Source organism: Jatropha curcas, chromosome 2, assembly GCF_041381405.1.
Source record: "Jatropha curcas cultivar XTBG-Jc1 chromosome 2, XTBG_Jcur_1.0, whole genome shotgun sequence".
In the NCBI taxonomy this organism is placed as follows: Eukaryota; Viridiplantae; Streptophyta; class Magnoliopsida; order Malpighiales; family Euphorbiaceae; genus Jatropha; species Jatropha curcas.
The window spans coordinates 19509020-19534790 of record NC_143152.1 but is presented as its reverse complement, the minus strand read 5'-3'; the positions used below and the strand labels follow the sequence as shown (position 1 = coordinate 19534790).

General features: G+C 32.1%; 2 protein-coding genes across 6 annotated transcripts; one reads left to right on the top strand and one right to left on the bottom strand.

Annotated features, from left to right (window-relative positions):
- The first annotated feature begins 2064 nt into the window (after nt 1-2064).
- On the top strand, nt 2065-4704 carry LOC105641194 (uncharacterized). The gene is made up of 2 exons (XM_020682133.3): nt 2065-2185; nt 2296-4704. Exon 2 carries the CDS (start codon nt 2308-2310, stop codon nt 4537-4539), a length of 2232 nt encoding a protein of 743 aa, XP_020537792.1. The 5' UTR covers nt 2065-2185; nt 2296-2307; the 3' UTR covers nt 4540-4704.
- A 111-nt stretch (nt 4705-4815) lies between these two features.
- LOC105641195 (putative UDP-arabinose 4-epimerase 3) lies at nt 4816-8913 on the bottom strand. 5 transcript variants are annotated; one of them, XM_089718224.1, is made up of 11 exons: nt 8788-8913; nt 8390-8462; nt 8150-8278; nt 7920-8033; nt 7711-7842; nt 7508-7599; nt 7174-7315; nt 6561-6655; nt 6062-6191; nt 5814-5958; nt 4816-5331 (listed from the first exon to the last, which is right to left on the bottom strand). In XM_089718224.1, exons 3-11 carry the CDS (start codon nt 8270-8272, stop codon nt 5105-5107), a joined length of 1200 nt encoding a protein of 399 aa, XP_089574350.1. In that variant the 5' UTR covers nt 8273-8278; nt 8390-8462; nt 8788-8913; the 3' UTR covers nt 4816-5104. The 5 variants fall into 5 exon arrangements, with proteins under 5 accessions (XP_089574350.1, XP_012081073.1, XP_089574349.1 ...); XM_012225683.4 differs by lacking the exon at nt 8788-8913 and adding an exon at nt 8576-8758 and having other exon boundaries at nt 7711-7818; XM_089718223.1 differs by lacking the exon at nt 8788-8913 and adding an exon at nt 8576-8755.
- Nucleotides 8914-25771: the final 16858 nt, after the last annotated feature.

Below are 25771 nucleotides of genomic sequence, written 5' to 3'. Positions count from 1 at the left end.
AGAAGCCATGAGTCTAAATACTGCTAGATAATTCTTGTAACCTATTATATAAAACATGACATACGTTAGCCACTAGACTCTCATAAATAGTGGTAAACTTCAGGGTGAAAGCATTACCAACATAAATTAGATATCGAACAAATTGTCAATAATCTTCCCAAATAGAAACATGCCAAACATCCTTCCACATTAGCCAAATACCACCTAAAAAACCCACAAGGTCCACTCAATGAGAAAAGGGAAGCCCATTTTTTTAATAATTTCATATTCTTATTACCCACTTTTGCGAGTTTCTAAAAGAATTAACATATTAAGAGAGTAGTCTCACATACCAAGAGCTAGGTTGTATGGACATGGGACACGAGATAGAGAAATGTATGATAAACGATAATTTTTTTTTAAAAAAAAGGACATCCAACGCTTAGGACACAACACACTAAATAAGTAATATATTAATATTTCAAACAAATAAACAATGATTTAATATAAATCATAAACATAAAATAAAAAAACTAAATTTCTTATTTCAAGGACACAAAAATAAATAAAAAAACACTTCATTTTTATTGGTATAAAAAAAAAACCTTGGTTGATTAGCTTGGTATATTGAGTAGTCTCATATACCAGGAGTTAGATTGCATGGACACAGGACACGAGATATAGAAACGTATGAAATACAACAATTTTTAAAAAAGATAGGACATTCACACGCTTAGGACACAATACACTAAGTAAGTAATATATTAATATTTTAAATAAATAAACAATCATTTATGATAAATCATAAACATAAAACAAAAATACGTAATTTCTTAATTCAACGACACAAAAATAAATTTTAAAAAAAAACATTTCATCTTTTATTCGTAATAAAAAAATCTTTGTTGATTAACTTGTTGTACGGAGTAGTCTCATATATCAGAAGTTAGGTTGAACGGACACAAGGCACAAGATATGGAAACGTATGAGATACAATAATTTTGAAAAAAAGCAGAACATACACACTCTTAGACCACACTACACTAAATAAGTAATATATTAATATTTTAAATAAATAAACAATCATTTATAATAAATCATGAAGAGAAAATATACTTGATTTCTTATTTCAATGAAATAAAAATAAATTTTAAAAAAAAACTTCATTTTTTGTTGGTAGTAAGAAAACACCTTGGTTGATTAACTTAGTGTATGGAGCAGTCTTATATACCAAGAGTTAGGTTGCACGGACACGGGATACAAGATATGGAAATATACAGGATATAATAATTTTTCGAATAGGTAGAACATCCACACGCTTAAAATACACTACACTAAATAAATAATACATTGATACTTGAAAAATATAAACAATCATTTATAATAAATAATAAACACAAAATAAAAAAAAAAGACTTAATTTCTTATTTCAATGACACAAAAACAAATTAAAAAACAAACACTTCATTTTTTATTGGTAATTAAAAGAAACATTTGTTGATTTGCTTAGTGTATAAAGTAGTCTCATATATTAAGAATTAGTTTGCATGGACACGGTACATGAGATAAAGGAATGAACAAGATACAAAAATTTTTAAAAAAGTAGGAAATTGATATGCTTAGTGCACATTATACTAAATAAGTAATACATTAATATTTTAAATAAATAAATAATCAATTATAATAAATCATAAACATAAAATAAAAAAATACTTACTTTTTTTATTTTAATATAATTAGTTAAATTCTCAAAATTATTATCACCATTGAAAAATACATCAATAGTATGTATGCATTTTTTTATGTAGGTCATACCATATATGATTTTTGCTATTACATATCTTATGAAAGGCTTCGCATGATATTTAAGAAAACAAATCTTAGCATTGTAACTTTTCATCGTAATTCAATGAGATATAATTTATCATTTAATAAAATATTACTATTTTTAAATGATCTTATAAAAACTTATCTCATCGTTTAATATTGCTTTGCGCATCGGGCGGTTCTAACACGGGCATTGTAAATACATTGACCAATTAGTTAATTTAACAGAAAATCAAGGGATGAAATAGTAAGTATCCTTATTACTTATAACATTTTTCAGAAAACAAATGTAGCAAAAATGAAAGTTCAAAATTCAGTTGTTTCTTATGCGACGCATTTCCTTGCTGTGTTCTTCCTCTATGTAGATGTTTAATCTAAGGTGCACCCATTCTGCTTCTGCTGTTTCTGTCCTTCACTGTGTCATTTTCTGCTGTGGTTTCTATTTTTCAGGCAGCCCGCTTTACTTTTTTTTTTTTTTTATTTCTAAAGTTCAAAATTTCCATGAAAAGAACGCTTACATCGATTGGCGAACAAGGTTGTCATGTCTTCAACCAAAATCTCAAAATTACCCAATTGGGGAAATCCGGTCGAATCGAAGATGCCATCAAAATTTTCTCGCGAATGTCCCAAAAAAATACCGTAACTTACAATTCTATGATCTCTGCATACGCCAAAAATGGCCGAATTAAATGTGCACGGGCTCTATTTGAAAAAATGCCTCGTAAGAACTTGGTATCTTGGAACACCATGATTGCCGGTTACTTACACAATGACAAGTTTGATGAAGCATACCAATTGTTCGTCGAAATGCCCGAGAGAGACCTCTTTTCATGGACTTTGATGATTACTTGCTACACCCGTAATGGGAAGCTTGAAAAGTCTAGAGAACTATTGGATTCACTTCCTTGCAATTATAAGAAAAACACAGCTTGTTGGAATGCTGTTATTGCAGGTTATTCCAAGGAAGGGAAATATGATGAGGCCAAGAGGTTGTTTGATGAAATGCCGGTTAAGGATTCAGTTTCTTGGAATTCAATGCTAGCGGGATATACCCAAAATAGAGAAATGCGTTTAGGGTTGCAGTTTTTTCGAGAAATGGATCACCGTACTGTAGTTTCCTGGAATTTGATGGTGGATGGACTTATTAAAGTAGGTGACTTGGATTCTGCCTGGAAGTTTTTTAAAAAAATTCCAGAGCCAAACATTGTTTCTTGGGTTACAATGTTGTGTGGATTTGCGAGAAATGGAAAGATTTTTGAGGCTAGGAGACTCTTTGACCAAATGCCAAGCCGAAATGTGGTTTCTTGGAATGCTATGATTTCAGCTTATGTTCAGAACTCTCAAATTGATGAAGCTAATAAGCTTTTTGAAGAGATGCCACAGAGGGATTCCGTGTCATGGACTGCAATGATTAATGGGTATGTTCGTGCTGGTCAACTTGACCATGCAAGAGAGTTACTTGATAAAATGCCCTACAAGAACATTCCTGCTCAAACTGCAATGATATCTGGTTATGTGCAATATAATAAAATGGATGAAGCTAGACAAATCTTCAATGAGACAGACACCCATGACGTGGTTTGTTGGAACACCATGATTGCAGGATATACACAGTACGGGAGAATGGATGAAGCTATCCTTCTATTCAAACAAATGGCCAATAAGGACATAGTTTCATGGAATACTATGATTGTTGCTTATGCTCGAGTGGGAAAGATGGACGATGCTCTAAAGATCTTTAAAGAAATGGGGGAGAGGAATATAGTTTCTTGGAATTCTTTAATTTCTGGTTTCATGTTAAATGGGTTGTATTTGGATGCACTAAGGTTTTTTGTGTTGATGCAGCATGAAGGAAAGAAACCTGATCAATCAACTTTTGCTTGTGGACTAAGTTCATGTGCTGTTGTTGCAGCCTTGCAAGTGGGCAGACAACTTCACCATCTTGTTATCAAGAGTGGGTATGTGAATGATTTGTTTGTATGCAATGCTTTGATTACCATGTATTCTAAATGTGGAAGAATCTCTGATAGTGAGCTTGTGTTCAAAGGAATTGATCATGCTGATACGGTTTCCTGGAATTCTATGATTATTGGGTATGCATTAAATGGATATGGACGAGAGGCTCTTAAACTCTTTCAGGAGATGGCATTAAAGGGGATAGTCCCTGATCAAGTCACTTTCGTTGGTCTTTTATCTTCATGCAGTCATGCTGGCCTCATTGATCAGGGTGTAGAATTGTTTCGAAGCATGACTGAGATGTATGCAATAGAGTCATCCGCTGAGCACTACGCTTGCCTTGTTGACTTGCTTGGGCGGTTGGGGAGGTTAGATGAGGCTTTTGAAATAGTTAGGGGAATGGAAATCAAGGCCAATGCTGGTGTGTGGGGTGCACTGCTTGCGGCTTGCCGGATGCATAGGAATTTAGAACTTGGAAAATTAGCTGCCCAGAAGCTTTTGGAATTTGAACCTGATAAGACATCAAATTATGTGCTCTTATCCAACATGCATGCTGAGGCAGGTAGATGGAGTGAGGTAAAGGAAGTGAGGATGTCCATGAAGGATGTTAGAAATGGGAAGCAACCGGGCTGCAGCTGGATTGAATTTAGAAATCAGGTAAGTACTTTTCTCTCTTATGATTTTACTTGCCTTAGAGCTGCAGAGATTCATGGTACTCTACAAACCTTAACTGCTCAGATGAGACACACAGTTCACATGTCTGAACTCTGCACTTGACAATTATGATTATGCTTTTTTTTATCACAAAGAAATGGGAAGGCTAACCGCATTAGTTATTTTACCTGTTGTATGCTATTGGCATATTGTACATTAAGAAACATAGGCTTCTTAGAGAATTCATTTGAGAGTGTATATAATTATATGTCTTGTGCTCATTTTGCATTTCAACGCTGTTATTTCTCTGGTTTTATTAAGTTTGTAGCTAGGATCTGCTCAATTTGTATCCATATGATACAATTGAATACAACTTCGACTTTTGTTGACAGTTTCAGATATAATAAGCAGCTAAAAAGTTCCAAAATATCTGTTCCTGCAATAAACTATCAAAACTATTTCTTTACATTATTCAAATGTGCTAATAACGTTTCAAACTACGAAAGAAGGAATCCATAAAAACTTGGGATCCGACACCATGATAAAATACTACCCTCATGATTAGACCATGTCCCTGAGATTTGATAAAAGAAAGGTGCATTAGCGGTTAATACGTTTGAATCTAATCTTCCAGGTTGAAACAAAAGTTGAACGTAAAGGTTAATAACCACTAAGATTTATGGTATTATTAGCTGTGACCATAACCATTTATATGTGACTTCTGCCATCGCCATGCAATCTTTAAACTCTCTTGAAGGTCTGAGTATTGAGCTGTCCAATTTAGCTCACGTCTGATCTTAGAAGGATCACTGTAAACTTCTGCATAGTCCCCTGGCCGGCGGCGTAGGTATTCTATATTTATATCCACGCCAGTTGCCTTCTTGCATGCTTCCACAAACTCCTTTACTGATCTACCTGCATGTAAAAGAAAACAAACAATATTCAGAAGAATAACAAATTAAAAAAAAAAAAAAACATTCTTGTCGCCAATGCGCAAACATATTATCATTGAAAGAAATCAGATCCCACCCAACTAGGAGTTAATCTAGAATCAGTTAGATTTAGTCGTATGAATAATTTTTTTTCTAATACATATAGCATTGCTTGAGTTGCTATTGATAAAAACACTTTTTGTTGAAAATATTGAGAATTAATCTTTTTTAAGGTGAACTTTACGTATTCTAGTTACAAAATGACACTCTAAAATTACTTCAAAACTGCTAAATAACACTCCAAAATTACTTTTCCCAATGGCATCTAGAACGGTACTGTCCTGAAATAGTATTTTCGACCTCAGTATCATACAAACTCTTAAAGCTATATTTTCAAAGAGATAGAGAGAGGAAAGAAAAGAATAAAAGATCAGATATTGAATAAGAAAAAAGAAATTCTATTGCCTTTTCCTGTTCCAACATTGTAGATGCCAACTTTCCCTGGTTTTGCATGGCCAAGAGCTTTCACATGAGCATCAACTAGGTCTGTGACATCAATATAGTCCCGTACACAAGTGCCGTCAGCTGTTTTGTAGTCTGTTCCTCTAACCTATAACCATAGGCATGCCTTCAGTTTTCAGATTTATTAATTAAAATAAAAATAACAATCCCCAAAACTATGGAGTAGTGCTTGATTTTGTTTTTGAAGTTACCTTGAGTCCCGGTATAATACCTCTAGCTGCATCAAAACAAGCACCAGATATCCGACCATGCTCGCGTAGTTCAGGTCTTGGAGCTTCACCTAAATGTCCTTCTGGATCTGATCCAATTACATTAAAATACCTGATAAACAGAAGTAGACAAAGTCAGTTTCCAACTATCTATTCATCTATCTAGGAAACAGAGTATCCTTCTCTCTTTTATCTGGCCTAATGTCGCAACTCTAGAAGAACGAGTTAGAAAAAAACAAGTGAAAACCGCTTTTTGTGTTTTTCACATGTTGTGGCAATCTGTTTTACTTGTTTAAGTTATTAAATAACAAAGATAAATATGTTTTGATACTATACTACTCTTTGACTATTGGAATTTAGAAAACAAAAACCAAAAAACACAAAATAACAATCATGTCAAACAGTCTCTTAGCTTTTACACTACACAAGTCCTTGATAGAAGTAAAACACAACGCAGAGTTGAATTCAGAACATCACTCACCTTAGAATCATGACAGCCATGTCATTAGTTTTAGAAAAGTCAATAATAATATCTTCTGCCATCTTCTTTGCTTTGCCGTATGGGTTGATTGGAGCCTGAAATGATACACTCATGGAAATGAGTCAAGGAAACAGCTGCACGCTGACATATAACTAAATATATTTTGTTACAAATACTTTCCAATTCCACAAATTTAGAATCTGTAAACAAGTGAGATTATAGAAATTTATGGAATTTCTAATTCCCCAGCTCTTGAAATTTGCAGCCCAAACATGGCCTGAGCTCATAAGAGGCATAAGGGCATTACAAGAGAAAAACACTAGAATTTCTGGGAAATAACAAACAGCGAAAAGGCTATTAGGCAGACAAAGAATAGCGGCAGATTTAGACGTCAATTAAACAGACTGCAGGCTTTGTTAGTTGAATATACACACTATACACACACTTAGTTTACTTGGTAAATCATGAAAACGGGGCATAAACCAAATTATTCATAAATTTCAAAAGCACATTTATTCTGAAAAGAAGCACTGAACCATCTCAGAAAATGAAAATATAATAATAGGAAAACGAAGAATTAAACAATGATGAATGAGTTCATCGAACTACTTACTTGAAGAGTTTCTTCTGTAATTGGCATTTTTTCCGGTTCTCCGTATGTTGCGCAAGTGCTAGAATAAATCAATGTCTTCACATTGTGTGCAGCCATTGCTTCTAAAACTACTAATGTATTTGATGTAATATTATGATAGTATCTGCAGTGTCATAAACATGCAGTTGTACTGTCAGATAAAGATTGCTATATCAATTGCCATTGTTCATAAATTATGGCTATAAATATTGGATGATTTTATATTTGCAAGTGATTCTATACTGTTATGTGCATGCTCAGAATGGTCTTGAAAGGGACTGAAACATAGTTAGAAAATGAAAAGAAGAAAGAGTACCTAAGAGGTTGAAGGGTACTTTCACCAACATAAGCAACAGCAGCAAAATGCATTACAGCATCAAATGCATTTTCAGCAAAGATTTTGTTTACCTAAAGACTTTCATTAAGGAGAAAAAATAAAAAATCATCCAAGAGTAGGCTTATTTAATTCAAAACAACAACAAAAATGATAAAAAATATGGATTACTATGATAAGGATACAGATTTTGCATCTCCAAGGTCAGCAAATATGAATTGCAGTCGCCCAGGCTCTGGAAACAGCTTCTGCAAAACTTTAACTGCACCGAGATTCCCACGAGATAGATTGTCCTGCCAAACAAGGCCGGAGAAGTTCTAAGGCTACGTTAAGTAAGGGATAATGGAATGTATTATAATGTAATCAAACAATTCTATTAATTCCATTCAATTACCACTATTGTTACTCGGTATGAATCCTTCAGTAGACGAAGAACCGCATGAGAACCAATATATCCTGCACCTCCAGTGACTAAGACATGCATTACTCCTAACTCGCGACGGTAGAACTAAATTAAAAAAACCAAATGAGGCAAGTTAAAGGAGAGATCAACTGATGATTAAGAAAACTGGAAATAATACATACGCCAAAAACAAACAAAAAGAAAATGAACTAATTTTATACCAGGTTGGGGCTGCTAAATTTAGGTGACTGCATAAATATGATAATGCATATCAAGATGGCAACTGCAGCAGGAATTATTTTTCCAGAAATATAGCTATTTCTTCTTGAATCCAGATAATCCATACCTTACTGAAGAATCGACAATGAATTTATCAAAATTAATTGATTTATATCATATAAAATATAAAACTGACCTTCAAAATATCAAAAATTGATTTATATCATGAAAACCATGAAGACCTGAGTAAAAGTTCAACGCAAGAGCAGCATTCATCAGTATATAAACCTCTTCTTCTTTGTGGCAGAAGATAATCTGACCAAATAATAATTAAGACAAAAGACAAATAGAGAAGTTAATTATATTAATTCAAGCTCGACATATCCAAAGCAAAAGAAACTAAATTGAAAAGCAAAAGAAAAACCGACCCAAATGATCAAACTGAATTGGGAATTTGTTAGAAATGGATAAAAGAAAGAGAGCAATAGATATGGGTCTATAAATATTTATCTGATTAAACTCAATTAATATACTAATTAGCATTTGAAAGTCAACGGACAAACTTAGTTTTGAATAAATGAAAGTTAAAGGTTTCAATATGATATATAATACTAAAAAGAAAGGATTGGTGAGCATATACGTAATCTCTGCGTTGAAAATGGATACTTGAATAGAAAATGGAGTGGACAAAGTAAGAAGGAAGCTGAGACAGAGAGAGAAAGAATTCGTTTAAGGCTGATTTTAATTGAGAGGGAAACAGAATGGAATTGTTCATTTGGTGCCACAAGCTCTCCATTTTCATAGGGCTGAGCAGAGGGCACACTATGGTCAAACCCAACCTAATTGATTCAATGTTTATAAAAAAAAATGGACCTACTTAAAAATTTTAATAACCAAACTGATTTAATCCAAAATTGAAATTAAAATCGAAAATTTTAATTCGATTGTGTAAATAGTTCGGTTTTAATTTCTTTTTTTTTTAATTCGAGTTTATTTGAAATAAATTGATCAAGTGCTCACCCTTGCATATTTTCGGTTCTTAGATAAATATTTTTTTAATTGTTTATGGGTAAATAATCATTTAATTCCAGAAATTTTGTCATAATTACAACTTAATCTCTTCTCTTTCATAAATATACAATGTTTCTCAGATTTAATCTTGTTCAACTATTTAGTTTTTTAATCCAAAAAAAAAAGTAATTTTTATCTAAGATAGTTTGGCCTAGGAGATCTAATTCAATTAAGTGCACAAGAGCTGCTGGTGATGTAGAATTAAGCAGTGGATTCAGAATCTTGGAAGGTTTTAAATACGATCATTATTAATAAAAAAAAAAAAAATTAGTATCTTATTTAGCTGTTAGACGGAAATAAGGGATATCCTTAGTTGTAAAAGAAATGTGGCTAAAAGAACGAAAGAGTGTTTTTCAAATAAAAATGCACTTTTTATATAAAAAGACTAAATAATTTAATAGGATTAAAATCTAAAGACTAATTAATATATTTACTAAATAAAAGAGATAAAATTATAATTATAATCAAATTCAAAGGACTAAATAATTATTTACGTATTATTTATTTATACAACTACACTTAGCTAGGCATGCATTAGGCATTTTGGCCTCTCCAAACAGTCCACGTTTAAGAGTTGTAAATGCAAGGTCATTAATGTTGCTTTTCAACTTCCACTAAAGTTTTCCATTTTCTTAAGAAAAAGAACGCAAATGAAATGAAAAAAAAAAAAATGTATTACTTCTTTTGCTTCATTTATTTGGACAAAATTAGTATTGCAACAGAATTAAGAAAAAAGGATTTTTTTTTTTTTTAATTTGCCCTCAATATGGCATTGATTGCACCATTTTTTTTTGTTGAATACATAATTTAACCTCTAAAATTTAATAAAAGAATCTTATAGCACCCTAAATTTTAAAATCGACGTTGTTGCACCCTCAACTTCTTTTTTATAATAATCTCACACCTCATCATGCTAGAAACAATAAATTTTTAAGGTTTTTGACTTTCATATATAAAATATTGATTTGATATGTGGTTAATACAACTTTGAAAATAATAATTTTCACTTTTTTCAATGATTCAATAAGTGTCTAATCGATCTAATTTTATAAGTTGAAGTGTTCAATAGGTTAATTACAGTATTCAATAGAAGCAATTTTATAAGTTCAAAGTTAAAGTTAAGGGAGCCAAAAGATTTTTCGTAGAAAGTAGTATAAGGGTGAATTTATATATTGAGTCCATTTTTCTCTTAAAATCAAATATCATGTTCTTTTTATCCAATAAAGTCATTTAATGACTTGAAGACAAGAATAACATAGAGTTAAAAAATTTTAAAATAAGCAACACTACACTTTTCGTGACTAATTTTAGCGACCGACGTGAATCTGTTGCTAATTAGCGACATTTTGCCAACCGCATCTACGACAAATAGCGACCAAATTAGCGACCGATATAGCGATCAAAGTTACATCTGTCGCTATTTCTTAGTCAAGTAAATGATTTAATGGTTTTCTTTCTATTTTTGGGTTCTGATTTCTCTTTTAGCATCTCCATGACGTTCATGCTCCAATTCTTCTTTTATTTGTCTTTTTGGTTTTGATTCTTAATTTTCCATTTATGTAGAGGTTGGGAACCCTCTACCAAAGATAAAAGCTAAAGCTTGAAGAGCTTTAATCTAAGCTTATTAAACTTTATTTTTAAGGTTAGTGTTCATAAATACACTTTTCCACTTTCAATTTTTGAATTTTGAGAATTTATGCTATTATGTGAAAATTGAGAATTTTGTACGAAATGTTTAAATTGTTGAACTTTGATTGAATAAATATGCTCTTGGGTAATATCTAAGCATGACTATATGTTTGATTGAAGAGGAAAACATTTCCTCCTTCTCCATCCAAGAGAGGCTGAACCTACTTAAGGAAAAGGGCATTAAGTTTTTTTTTTTTTTTTTTTTTTTTTTTTTGCTTGTTTATGCTCTTAAAATGATGCTTGATGAGTATTTGGCATGTGGTAGAAATTTCTACCTTGTATCTTTTGTCTTTCATAATTTTTCTATGACCAAAGTAAACTAAAATTTGGGGATTTGGCATGTTAAGGTCTAATGAGGTGAAATGATGTTATGAATGTGCTACTAAGACTAAATGCATGATGTGAAAATGGTTAGAGAGTTGATTTGCCTAAGTAAATCAAATATGAGACTTTTTCCTACTTATGCCATAACATAGGAAAAGTTGTCTCTTTGGACAATAACATTCTTCCAAATGATAATATGCTTTAGTTATATGATAAACAATATGTGTGTGAAGCATAGATGAAATGCCCTCATTTCCTCTGCCTTGAATTATGAAAATATTGAGAATTTGCATCAAAGTGTGCATGTTTGACCTATGGATATGCTCACATGTATCTAAAGGATGCTTTAAATGGAATCTTTTGATTGATATATGTTTTAAATGATATAAGTGATTTTTATGATAAGAATTTTCTATGTTAAGTAATTATGCTTAAGTATATAATTTTCATGAATTACTTGAATTCTAAACTAAGCGTACATTATGATTTCAAGAAGACTAAAGAAAAATAATTTTTATGAGCAGTATTATGAATTAAGATATAAAGCTATGTTTTTGGGCTCTAATATACTTGGTGTGAATTTGATGTGTGATTTGATTTATTATGTAAGCTGAGCATGCTCGGCATTTGATGCCATTATGAAATGAAGCTATGATCATATGCTAGGCAAATGGATGCCTTATATTAGAGCGGACACACTCCATATGTTATGATAGGCTATTGAAGGCCATATGATTATGTTGGCATATAAGGCCATTATAAATAAGTTATAAAATCTTATCCGCTCCATTTTCTCCTAAGTGTATAAGAGCCCCATAAGAAAAATATTTTCAAGGAAATTAAATTTAATTAATAAGATTATGTTATATATTTATCTTAGTTTATCATATAATCTTTGTTTTTGGAAAATGTGTGACTATGTTATTAATTAAATCTTTAAAGCATTTTAATGGGAATTTGGAGTTAAAATGAAAAGCATGCTTAAGGGTGAAATAAACATCAAGGGTAATGAATATATGATGTGATATAATGATAATTATAATTGCTAATGATTTGTAAGTAAAATATGAAATTATGTGCTATGAATGTGAAATCATGCTTTATTATTTAAATTTTTTTTATATAAAATGAAATTCTTTTAAAATTTATGTTTTAAGTATATTGCCATCGCAACATTGGTAAGTATGTGATTTATAAGCACAATTGAGTTTTATACTCAGCGCGTTGATTTTTATCACGTGTAGGTTAAAGACCATGGTTAGTGCTCGAAGACCATATGAGTAGCAAAAGAGATCATTTTGGTAGTAGTAGAATTAGTTTTATGTAATTAAGAATTATAGCATGTATAATTATTATCTATTTAGAGATTAAGTTATTCGGATTATATCATTGAAGCATGTTATTATAAATTATTATGGTATATGTATTTGGAGTTAAGCATGTGACTTATTTAATATTTGGATATAGAATATTTTCTAAGTTAGTTTGGCATGGTTGGATTTAGACATGGCCACCGGTTTGCTTCTAACCGAAATCAAACCATACTGTAGACGAACCAAAATCGGCGGTTTAAAATTTAATCCGGAACTGACGGTTCAAAATTTTAAATCAAAACCGGCGGTTCGAGGGCCGGTTAAGATTCATGTGAATGTTAAGATATGAACTTGAACCGGCGGTTCTAGTCCGGTTCGAACCGAATGCACAAACAAAATTGTAGCTTAAAATTTTTTATAAAAAAATTTATATCACTTGATTTGATTATAGTTAATGTGATTTATGGTGAAGAAAAGTACACAATGATACATAATTTATAAAAGTGGTGAAAAAAAATATACACATGATTTGACTCAATTTGTACAAAAAATGGTACATGAATATATGCATGACCGGTTCATTAAATCGCCGATTCCGGTTCACGGAAATGACGTTTCAAAAGTTTTAAAATGTTGAACCTAAACTGGCCTTTGAACCACTGGTTCCGGTGCGGTTCAGATCACGGTTTCCGGTGATATATGTTTTTTTTAATAAAAAAATCGGTTCTAACATTACATTTTTCTTTTGAAAATATTAATATGAGTTTAAAAAATATTGGTAAATTTTATTTTAAATAATTTTAGAATGCTCATACTCATATAAGAATAAAATTAATTAATTTTACAAAATAATCAAATAAATTATCACTTTATTTTGTTTAAATGTTATTAATTAAATAAATTATAAGAAAATTTTGAAAAATGCTTCAAAATGATGTAATTTTAAACTTAGTAAACAATTTAAAAGGGTAAAAAAAAGTTAAAAACAATATAAGTTTAAACTAAATATTCATCTCTTTTTTTACCATTTTAGTTTTTAGATTTTTAACTTTTCAAGTAAAGTGTATTTTAAAAAAAAAAGAAAAAACTTAAATAAAGCATATAATGTATTATATAGACTTTTAGAGATGTATAAAATAGGCTAAGAGATTATCATTTTGAAAATAAAAATAGAAAATTTTCGGTTTGAAGTAGATCGAAACTGTCGGTTAACCGCCGGTTCAGGTTCAAATTTTAACATTCACATGAACCTTAACCGGCCCTTGAACTGTCGATTCTGGTTCAAAACTTTGAACCAGCAATTTCGGTTCGATTCTGGTCATTTACAGTATGGTTCGGTTTCGGTTCCGTGCCTACATGAATAGTTGATTTGTAAAAAAAAAAAAACTTTTAAAGTGTATAAAGAAAGAGTTACATTCAATTCAAATAGTGCAACGCTTAGTTTTTTGATATGATAGTGTTTTCGTCGAAAATCCCCCCGGAGGACCCGAAAACATCATTTGTATTTTTGATGAAATATTTTTATTTTGGATGCGGTGCCGATAAATCGGTCTTATAAACAATTTTGAGTCGCCACCCATTATTTAGGCAATGAGACCGTTTTTATAAAAATGACTCCATTATAAACCCAGTTTTGTTTCAAGGCCAAATTATTTCAAAAAGACTGGTCAGGCGCACCAATGCGATTCTAGGTAAGGGAATTGGGTACGCCGGCCTGTTGGAAGCCGACGCCCGGAAAACCGGCCTCTATTAACCTATGATTTCTAATTTATTTTAGTTAGAAAAGCCAAATTATTTATTTATTTAAATCCAACCCAAATGAATCGGACCGAGTTCCTATATGGAAAATTATTTAATCATCCCAATCAAATCTAATTATCACATAACAATTATTCAAGTCAAAGCAATTAAACCAAAGCAATTAAACCAAATAAATAAAAGACCCGCTCTTGCCTTATGGTTCAAGGAGGGCGACAAACCGAGTCAAAAATATAAAATAAAATAAATAAATGACCCACTCTTGCCTTATGGTTCAAGGCGGATAACAAACCGGATCCAAAAATATATAAATTGATTCAGAATTAAATCCATAAACCAATAAAAATAAAATCATGCATAATTATTATTTAATACCAAAAATATTATTAATGAACATGCAAATTAATCTTAAATATAAATAAATCAACAAATTTACTCCTAAACATTTAATTATTATTTTTTTGTCTGAATATGCAAATTGTTAATAAATCTACAAATTTAATTTCATTTTTTTTTATTTGAATATAAATTATAAAATTCATATAAATAAACACATAAAATTACATTTTAGTATTTTAAGTTTAATCTGTTCATATTTGGGCATTCTCAGATTTATTGAAGAAATTAGGTTTTATTTTTGTACAAAATTTATATATATATTTTTTATTATTTCTGGAAAAATCTGAATGAACAGTTACTGTTCATTGAACAAACAGGTACTGTTCATTGAACAAACAGTTACTGTTCATCGATCAACAACAAAATTTATATATTTCTTATTATTTCTGGAAAAATCTGGATGAACAGTTACTGTTCATTGACGAACAGTTACTGTTCATCGATGAACAACTGCGTGATTTTTACCCAGAATTCATTTTTAAGTGATTTTTTACATCATTTCTTGTTTAAATGTGATTTAAAGACATATAAAATGGCCAAATATAAACAGAAAACAATTTAAAGAAGCTTAAATTACTAAAACCACAAAAATATGCAAAAAACACAAAAAATATGTAAAAAAAATACAAAAAATGTTAAAGAAATTACCTAATCCTCAGATTGAGGATTGTAAATGGATCAAGATCTCCAGAAGCTTTGTTTCCAAGGATTGAAGTGTTCCTTTTTTTATCTTTTGATTTTTTTTTTCTCTCTTTTTATGGTTTGATTCACCTAAAATTGATATCTAATGCCAATTTCTCTTCAAATCAACTCATAAGAATTTTTTGGAGAGAAATGTGGCAGCACAGTATATTTTTTTAGGGTTTTTGCCGTTTGTGGAGTTGTGAAGTTGTGTGAAAATTGTGAGAAAGAGATGTATTTATAGAGTTAGGTTAGGTCAGGACACTGTAGCACGCAACTCTTCTCCTTTTTTTTTTTTTTTTTTTTTTTTTTATCCTTGGATTGAAAGGCTTCTAGATATCATTAACCCATTCATCCTTGTGTCCTCATCGGATTAGGCGGGGCATAAAAAACACGCGTCAACAGTTTGCCCCCCCACTTTAGCATTAATTGCATAAACAATTAATGTTAAAGTGGCCCACTGACGCGCCTTCAACCTTGGCTTCAATCTGGTCACGTCCAAAGCTCAGTCTGATCGGCTTTGTTGGCTCCAGATCGGTAACAACCTCCAAAACTCGGTCTGATTGGTTTTGAAGATACCTTTGAAGCTCGGTCTGATTGGCTCGAAGGATTTTGATTTGATTGCCCTGATCAACTTCGTAATTCACCATCATTAATCAGGAAAAGGATTAACTCGATCCGCTTTGTAATGCATCATCACGAATCGAGAAAAAGATCTAAACAGCTTCACGATACACCATCACTGCTTGACCTGAAAACATTTTCAAAAAGAAAAAGAGCAATTTCTGTGTACAAACAGATTTTGCCTTTGTTAAATGTTGGAGCATCACATGCCCCCATGCATTAATAATTGTAAACTTTGAAATTTGGTTGGCTCGAAAGATTTGAATTTACCTGAAGGCTCCAGTCGGACTACATCAGCGTTCTAAGCATCGGCAGTCATCTGGCCACGTTAAAGATGATTTTGAAAATGGCAATCTCTCCTCAGCTCGGTGTAATCGGCTTTGGAGGATTTGAAAAGAATCCAAAGCACGGTATAATCGGCTTTAGAGGGTTTGAGATTGTCCTGATCATCTTCGAAATACACCATCACTAATCAAGATTTGAGTCAACTTCGAAATACACCATCACTGACTCGATTAAGGATTTGATATAGAAATTGCCTTGATCAGCTTCGCAATACACCATCACTAATCAAGATTTGAGTCAACTTCGAAATACACCATCACTGACTCGATTAAGGATTCCAAAGCTCAGTTTGATCGGCTTTGTTGTCCACCTCCTCAGCTCGGTTTGATCGGCTTTAGAGGTTTCGATTAAGGATTGATATAGAAATTGTTTTGATCAGCTTCGCAATACACCATCACTAATCAAGATTTGAGTCAACTTCGAAATACACCATCACTGACTCGATTAAGGATTCCAAAGCTCAGTTTGATCGGCTTTGTTGTTCACCTCCTCAGCTCATTTTGATCGGCTTTAGAGGATTCGATTAAGGATTGATATAGAAATTGTCTTGATCAGCTTCGCAATACACCATCACTAATCAGGATTTGAGTCAACTTCGAAATACACCATCATTGACTCGATTAAGGATTCCAAAGCTCGGTTTGATCGGCTTTGTTGTCCACCTCCTCAGATTAGTTTGATCGGCTTTAGAGGATTCGATCGAATCTGTGATCACCTCCTAAGCTCTGCTTGACTGGCTCGAAGGATTTTGTTGAATTGACCTGAAGGCTCCAGTCGGACTACATTAGCGTTCTAAGCGTTAGCAGTCATCTGGCCACATCCAGGGTTCTGTTGAGAGAGCAATTTCTATGTACAAACAGATCAGCTTTGCAATATATCATTAGAGTTAAAATCCAAACAACTTTGAAATGTGTCATCATTGTTTGGTGGGACCAAAGAACGAGTTTTGTATACAAACAAATCTCGCCTTGGGGTCAAAGAGCAATTTCTGTGTACAAACAGATCTCGCTTGGTAGGACTAAAGAGTAATTTCTGTATACAAACAGATTTTGCTTAGAGGGGTCAAAGAGCAATTTCTGTATACAAACATATCTCGCTTGTTGCAATTTCTATATACAAACAGATCTTGCTTGATGGGACCAAAGAGCGATTTCTGTGTACAAACAGATTTCGCTTTATGGGTCCAAAGAGCGATTTTTGTATACAAACAGATCTCGCTTGGTGCTATTTCTGTATATAAACAGATCTTGCTTGATGAGACCAAAGAGCGATTTCTGTGTAAACACAGATTTCGCTTTATGGGTCCAAAGAGCGATTTTTGTATACAAACAGATCTCGCTTGGTGCTATTTCTGTATACAAACAGATCTTGCTTGATGAGACCAAAGAGCGATTTCTGTGTAAAAACAGATTTCGCTTTATGGGTCCAAAGAGCAATTTCTATATACAAACAGATTTTGCTAAATTTCTGTATACAAACAGATTTTGGTGGGACCAAATAGCGATTTCTGTATACAAACAGATTTCTCTTTGTGGGTCCAAAGAGCAATTTCTATATACAAACAGGTCTTGCTAAATTTCTGTATACAAACAAATTTTGGTGGAACCAAATAGCGATTTCTGTGTACAAACAGATTTCGCTTTGTGGGTCCAAAGAGCAATTTCTGTATACAAACAAGTCTTGCTAAATTTTTGTATACAAACAGATTTTGATGGGACCAAATAGCGATTTCTGTATACAAACAGATTTCGCTTTGTGGGTCCAAAGAGTAATTTCTGTATACAAACAGATTTTGCTAAATTTCTGTATACAAACAGATTTTGGTGGGACCAAATAGCGATTTCTGTATACAAATAGATTTCGCTTTGTGGGTCCAAAGAGCAATTTCTGTATACAAACAGGTCTTGCTAAATTTCTATATACAAACAGATTTTGATGGGACCAAATAGCGATTTCTGTATACAAACAGATTTCGCTTTGTGGGTCCAAAGAGCAATTTATGTATACAAACAAATTTTGCTAAATTTCTGTATGCAAACAGATTTTGGTGGGACCAAATAGCGATTTCTGTATACAAACAGATTTCGCTTTGTGGGTCCAAAGAGCAATTTCTGTATACAAACAGATTTAGCTAAATTTCTGTATACAAACAGATTTCGCTTTATGGGTCCAAAGAGCAATTTCTGTATACAAATAGATTTTGCTAAATTTCTGTATACAGACAGATTTTGGTGGGACTAGATAGCGATTTCTGTATACAAACAGATTTCGATTTGTGGGTCCAAAGAGCAATTTCTGTATACAAACAGATTTTGCTAAATTTCTGTATACAAACAGATTTTGATGGGACCAAATAGCGATTTCTGTATACAAACAAATTTCGCTTTATGGGTCCAAAGAGCAATTTCTGTATACAAACAGATTTGCTAAATTTCTGTATACAAACAGATTTTGGTGGGACCAGATAGCAATTTCTGTATACAAACAGATTTTGCTAAATTTCTGTATACAAATAGATTTTGGTGGGACCAAATAGCGATTTCTGTATACAAACAGATTTCGCTTTGTGGGTCCAAATAGCAATTTCTGTATACAAACAGATTTAGCTAAATTTCTGTATACAAACAGATTTTGATGGGACCAAATAGCGATTTCTGTATACAAACAGATTTCGCTTTATGGGTCCAAAGAGCAATTTCTGTATACAAACAGATTTTGCTAAATTTCTGTATACAAACAGATTTTGGTGGGACCAGATAGCGATTTCTGTATACAAACAGATTTCGCTTTATGGGTCCAAAGAGCAATTTCTGTATACAAACAGATTTTGCTAAATTTCTGTATACAAACAGATTTTGGTGGGACCAGATAGCGATTTCTGTATACAAACAGATTTCGCTTTATGGGTCCAAAGCGTAATTTCTGTATACAAAAAGATTTTGCTAAATTTCTGTATACAAACAGATTTTGGTGGGACCAAATAGCGATTTCTGTATACAAACAGATTTCACTTTATGGGTCCAAAGAGCAATTTCTGTATACAAACAGATCTTGCCTTTTGTTAAATGTTGGAGCATCAGATGCCCCCATGCATTAGAAATCATAAACTTTGAAATTTAAAATTTTGCATCAGGACAAAAGATTTTATTTTTGCCCCTAGTCTGGAATTCGGTCCCCAGACCAAAAATATTATCTTTTAAGCAAACCTTGAAAACTTTATTTTTTTATCCATTGCAAATTTTTTTTGAAAACTTTATTATTATTTTTTTTTTTATCCATTGCAATTTTTTTTTTGAAATTTTTGGCAAATTTTCAGGTATACCCTTCCTGATGCAGTGTTGAAAGAAAACTTACCTGAGGGTAATTTGGTAGAGTTGATGATTTTGCCCCCTGTGCGGAATTATTGAAGTAGATGAGCCGTACACTGACTCCAAATTACCTAAATAAGCTGTCTTGGGCTTTGATGGGTTCCTCATTTTTGACTGGATTTTTTTTTTTGAACAGTGAATAATTCCAGTAGTTCCCTCTTTATTGATTTCTGCTTCCTGCACTTAAAGACAGCAAAAGACAACAACAAATCTTTTCTTTCGAAATTATTTATTGGATTAGCATTTGGACCTCCTGCTCTTGGATTAAAAAATGAAAGCATATCAAAGTGGATTATTTAACTAGGGACGAAAATTAGCATTTTACCACCTACAAGAAATAAAACATGCAACTCCCTCATGTATAAAAACATTTTTTTTATTTCTTTTTTGATTTTTTTTTTAAAGATGGGGTGACCTATAATATTCAGAAAGAGATAAAATATGCAACTCACTCATGTATAAAAACATTTTTTTTGTTTTTGTTTTTTTTTTTAATTTTATTTTTCAATTTATTATTTTTCTCACTTTAAAACAAAAACAATACGAGCAAACGTAAAATGTATAAAAACAACATGCAATGCAAATTATATGAAAATAACAGAATAAAATTTACCCGCTTTGGGAGACTATCAATTTCTCCACACTTAGCTCTTTGCTTGTCCCTAAGCAAAAACATTCATCTTTCTTTTCATGTTGATCATGTTTATTTTTGCTCGTTGATTTAGACTTCTTAAGTAATCTACCAAAGATAAGAGATTTGATGTGTTTTATGAACTAAGTAGTATAATGAATATGACATTTAAAATTGTCAATATAGCTATACAAAATCTAGTCATTCAAAATATGAGATAAGCAATCCTCTTGCCCTAAAATGCAAAATAGGAAGTACTTAGGACAATTTTAGCACACATGTATTGTTTCTTATCTCAAGGCATTTTTAGGTAACCTATTTCTATCTCACAAAGTGGTTGCATTTTATGCTCCATACCACACTCTCAAGGTATTTCTTATCGCAATGTTTTTTTTTTTTTTTTTTTTTTTTTTTTTTTTTTTTTTTGTAAAGATATATGGGAGAATGTAAATGGTAAGTGGTTGCATTTTATGCTTCGTACCACTTTGTTTTAGAATGGATTTCCATTATTCCCTCTGTCATATTTTGTTTTTCTCTTAAAATACCCACATCCTTTATTGACTTGAAACACACAAGTATTATGGCTTTAGTTTCCCTTTTCCTTCCTATTCTTCATTTAAGTTAGGATTCATGCTTCTCTAAGGTCAAAGATAATGTCTAGAAGATTAATATTTACCACGCATGCTACTGTAGCACAGCTACTGTAGCACGCAGCTCTTCTCTTTTTTTTTTTTTTCCCTTGGATTGAAAGACTTCTAGATAGCACTAACCCATTCATCCTTGTGTCCTAATCGGATTAGGCGGGGCATAAAAAACACGCGTCAACAGATAGGTGGCTTTATTTTTAGTAAATAAATTTATTCATTTTTAATAAATTATTTATTTATTATAATTTACTAAATTATCCAAAAATATAGTTGTTATTTTTCTATTATAAAGGACAATTTGGAAAACTAATAAATTAAAAATATGTATAAATATGATGAGTTGATTTTTTTTTTCACAACCAATTACATCATAACTCTCCTCTTATTCTAAATCAAAATTCTCTCAAATTTCCATAGTTCGTTATTTTTTCCATTGCTTTATTTTCCTTAATATTGGAATTATCTATTGTTTATTTTTTATTTTCCTACCTCAAATTCTAAATTCCTTCTCTAATCTCAATTTTTTCATTCATAAATTTACTTCATTTGATTTTTTAAATAATTTTCTTAGTATTTGGAAATAATAATTTCCAACTCATTCCATTAATTTCATATTCCATTTATTCATTTTGTTTGTTTAATTCCATTTAAAAACATGGCACACAATTTACAAAGCTCCAAGGGAAGCGAATTGCTCAAAGCATGGAAGAAATTGATTCAAACGATCCATTGATTAATTTTTCACCACAATTTAATGATGAAGTTCAATATCAAACTCTAGTTGAGGAACGTTATATTCGTCGTCATCCACCACAAGAAGCAACATCTCCTAATATTTCAATAGGTAAACCATCCAAATTAGATATTTTCAAAAAGTACTTTGCAAAAATTGTTTAAGATAACGGAGAAATTAATACAGTTCGATGTAATTATTGCAAAAAGAATATGCATTCAAGCTTGGAGGAGGCTATGACACCCTCAATAGGCATTTAAAATCACATCATCCAAGTGAGGTAGGAATGGATTTAACTCAAACTCAATTACTGTCATCAAGGTATGGTGATCCTAACACTCCTTTATTTAAATATACTTATGAAACTAATAAAATTGAAATGGCCAAATGGTTTATATGGAACGATTATGTTTTCCATTTGGTGAAAAAATTGGATTTAATAACTATTGTAAAAAAGCATTAAATCCTTTAACAAAAAGGATACCTAGGAATACACTTAAAAGGACTATCTTATCTATTTATTTGAAAGAAAAATAAATTTTAAAAATGTATTTGCAAATTTTGATGGTAAAATTGTTGTTTGTTCTAATATTTGGTGTGATGTATGGCAAACTCATTCTTATATGAGTGTTACTTCCCATTGGATTGACAATGAATGAAAAATTAAAAAAAGAATTATTGCACTTAGAGTTTTTGATGACTCTCACACGACCCATAATATTTTTGCCATGTTAAATATTATTTTAGAAGAATATGGTTTAACTAAAAAAATTTTTACAATTGGTTTTGATAATGCTAGTGCAAATACGACATCAATAAATGAATTAAAAACTCTTTGTCAATCCAATTTTGGTGGACAATTTTCACACTAGATGTGCATGTCATATTTTTAAATTTATGTGTTTAAGATGCATTAACAACATTAAATGTATTTTTACATCCAATAAAAAATGCTTTAAATCATTTATGGACACATGGATATGGTAGAAAAAAATTAAAAAATTTTTGTTACTCTATGGGAAAAAAATATAAAAAATTTTCAAGCGATATTCCCACGAGGTGGTATTCAACTTATAAAATGTTAAATGAGTCTTATGAATATAAAGATATTCTTTCTTCGTTTATGCAATTGCATGCATCATATTTTCGACTTTATCCAACCAATTGGACTATTTGTCAAAAAATATTAGATATTTTGCAAGTTTTTGAAAATTGTACAAGATTTGTTAGTGTTGTTTATTATCCTACTTCCCATTTATTTCCATTTCATTGTTTGGCCATAAGTAGTGCCATAATTGAAAATAAAAATGATGATGATTTACAAGAATGTATATTCATGATGAAAACTAAATGGTTAAAATATTATACTGAAATTCCTAATTTAAATTTAGTTGCATTTTTCCTTTGTCCTAGATTTAAGTTAGTTCCATTACAAGAATTTTTTTGTCTTTATTATGGATATTTTAATATTGAAGTAGATTATTTTTCTCTTACTAATGATGTTTTTAGGTATGTCCGTCAATTGTATGATAAGTATTCTAAATTAGTATCTCCCATTCCTCAAGTATCACATCCACAAACTACACAATGCACTAAATTTCATTCTACACAATTTACTTTCATGCAAAATGTTTCAAAAAAACTAAGGGAGAGTCCACATTCATATACAGAATTGAGACATATACTAGCATAGATTTTGAGTTTTTAGGTAATGATGAAGATGAAGACCCAACAAAATTTGACATTTTGGGTTAGTGGAAAAAGCATGCAAATTGCTTTCCAGTCTTAGCTTTATTTGCAAAAGATATTCTTGCTTGTTTAATTTCTATTGTTACAGTGGAACAAGCTTTTAGTGTGGATGGACAAATTTTAGACCCAACATGGCCAAGATTATTGCCAAATAATGTGGAAATGCAAGAATATGTTGATGATTAGACTAGAACGACATTGAGAACTCAGGACCAACAAAATTCAAGCGACGATGGTGATTCTGACTCATTAACGATGATTAGTGGTACCGATGACTAAAATTAATTGTAATAATTGGGAGGTTATTTTCCATTGTAATAAAAAAAGGAATTATGTGGGCTTTGATTTCCTCTAATTCCCAAGAGGATACGTAGGCAATTAAATTAAAATTTTTCAATTTTAATTTAATTCAAGCCCAAAATAAAAAATTATAATTTTCTGTATTAGTGAATTAGCAAAATTTGTAAATTTAATGTAATAATAGTTCTAAGTTAGTTAATAGAAGTTTTTCTTAAAAATTTTATAATAATTTATTTAGTTAATAAAATTTAAACATTTTAAAATTATTATTTATTTATGAATTCGAAATCAAAATTTTATTAATTTTTTTAAAAATTTGCTTAACACCGGAATCAAATCGAAACTGTAATTTGAACCGTCGGTTCATCGGAATCGTGCTGGAGCCGGAACTGGAGGTTCAAGGGTCGGTTTCGGTTCAAAATTTTAAACATCTAGAACCGGCGGGTCACTGAACTAGCTATGCCTAGTTGGATTATTAGGACTTAATATATAAATGCATGCATTTAGTTTGATTATTATTATGATGCTAATGAGGAATTACATGGTTATGAAGTTATAGAAGAGTTGTTTGTATTGTGTTGATTATTGGAGTTTGATGGGGGTTTGGAGTTTTAAATTGGGAGTGTTTTGTATTCATATATTTGGCGAGCTCAGTTTTTAGGGGAAACTTTTATAGTTTTTCTGTAGGATTTTCCCAAATCATTTTCAAAATAAAAATTTAATTTACTTGTTAAACTTGTGAATACTCAATCACTTCTAATTCATAATCTGAATAATATGATTTATATGTTAGTTACGATGGTGCCTCCGGCACCGAATGTACCATCCGTTGTTTGGTCTCTCGGGATTAGGCGATGGGTGTTACATTTAGTGGTATCAGAGCATAGGTTTAGGCGATTCTAGGACTTATCTATATATAGGAATTTATCTACTTTGAAGTGAGAGTATAAGTAATTTAAGTTAAAAACACGCCATATTGGCTTGGTTTGAAACTTCTCTCTGATGTGAACCTTTTGGTCTTTGTAAGAGTCGAGTGATGTCTCAACACCTTTCTGATGAGGAGGTGGATAGCTGTGCCCCTCCTGGTGGAGGTATTCCTGCTGGTGGTGTTTTGGGTTCTGATGTAGAGCGCGCTTCGAGGGTGGGGCAGGCTGCTGCAGGTCCTACGAGGCTAATCATGATGTACTTGTTCAGCAGTTAGTTGCTGCTTTGAGGCAAGTAGTTGGAGCTGTTCCCCAGGCTCCAGTCGCTCTAGCCCTTATTCCAGTTCATCCCCCTATAGAGAAATTGAGGAAGTATGGTGCTGTTGAGTTTATGGGTAGGAAAGATGATATAGCTTCCGCAACGGACTATTGGCTTCATTCTGAGAGGATATTAGAGCAGATGTAGTATTCCCCTCAGGACAATTTAGTATGTGCTACCTCCTTATTGAAGGAAGAGGCTTATCAGTGGTGGGAGACAGTGTCTCAAGTAGTCAGTGCCGAGGAGAGGACCTGAGATTTCTTCCTTTTTGAGTTTATGCAAAAGTATATTGGAGAGCTTTTTATTGATTAGCGGAAGGCTGAGTTTCTGGAGCTTAAGCAGGGCAGGATGACTGTATCAGAGTATGAGCGAGAGTTTATCCGACTGACTAAGTATGCCGTTGATTTGATACCTTCTGAGTTGGATTGGTGCAAGCGCTTCAAGAAAGGCTTGCATGATGAGTATAGGATGCATTTGGTTGTTTATCCCCATACTTCATTACCTTCCCTAGTGAAGGCTGCTCTAGAGCTTGAGGAGGTTAGGACTGAGCAGTAGGCCAGGAGATAGCGAGGTCAACTTAGTCAGCAGAAGTGGTTTTAGGAAGTAGTATCTGGTTAGAATTTTGGGGTTCAGTCGATCAGTAAGAGATACAGAGGTGCACATCAGTCTGGGTCTAGACCGGGTCAGAGGCATGGCCAGGGTACTTATCCTTGATCAGCTCCACAGACAACGTCTATTGCTAGTGGTGGA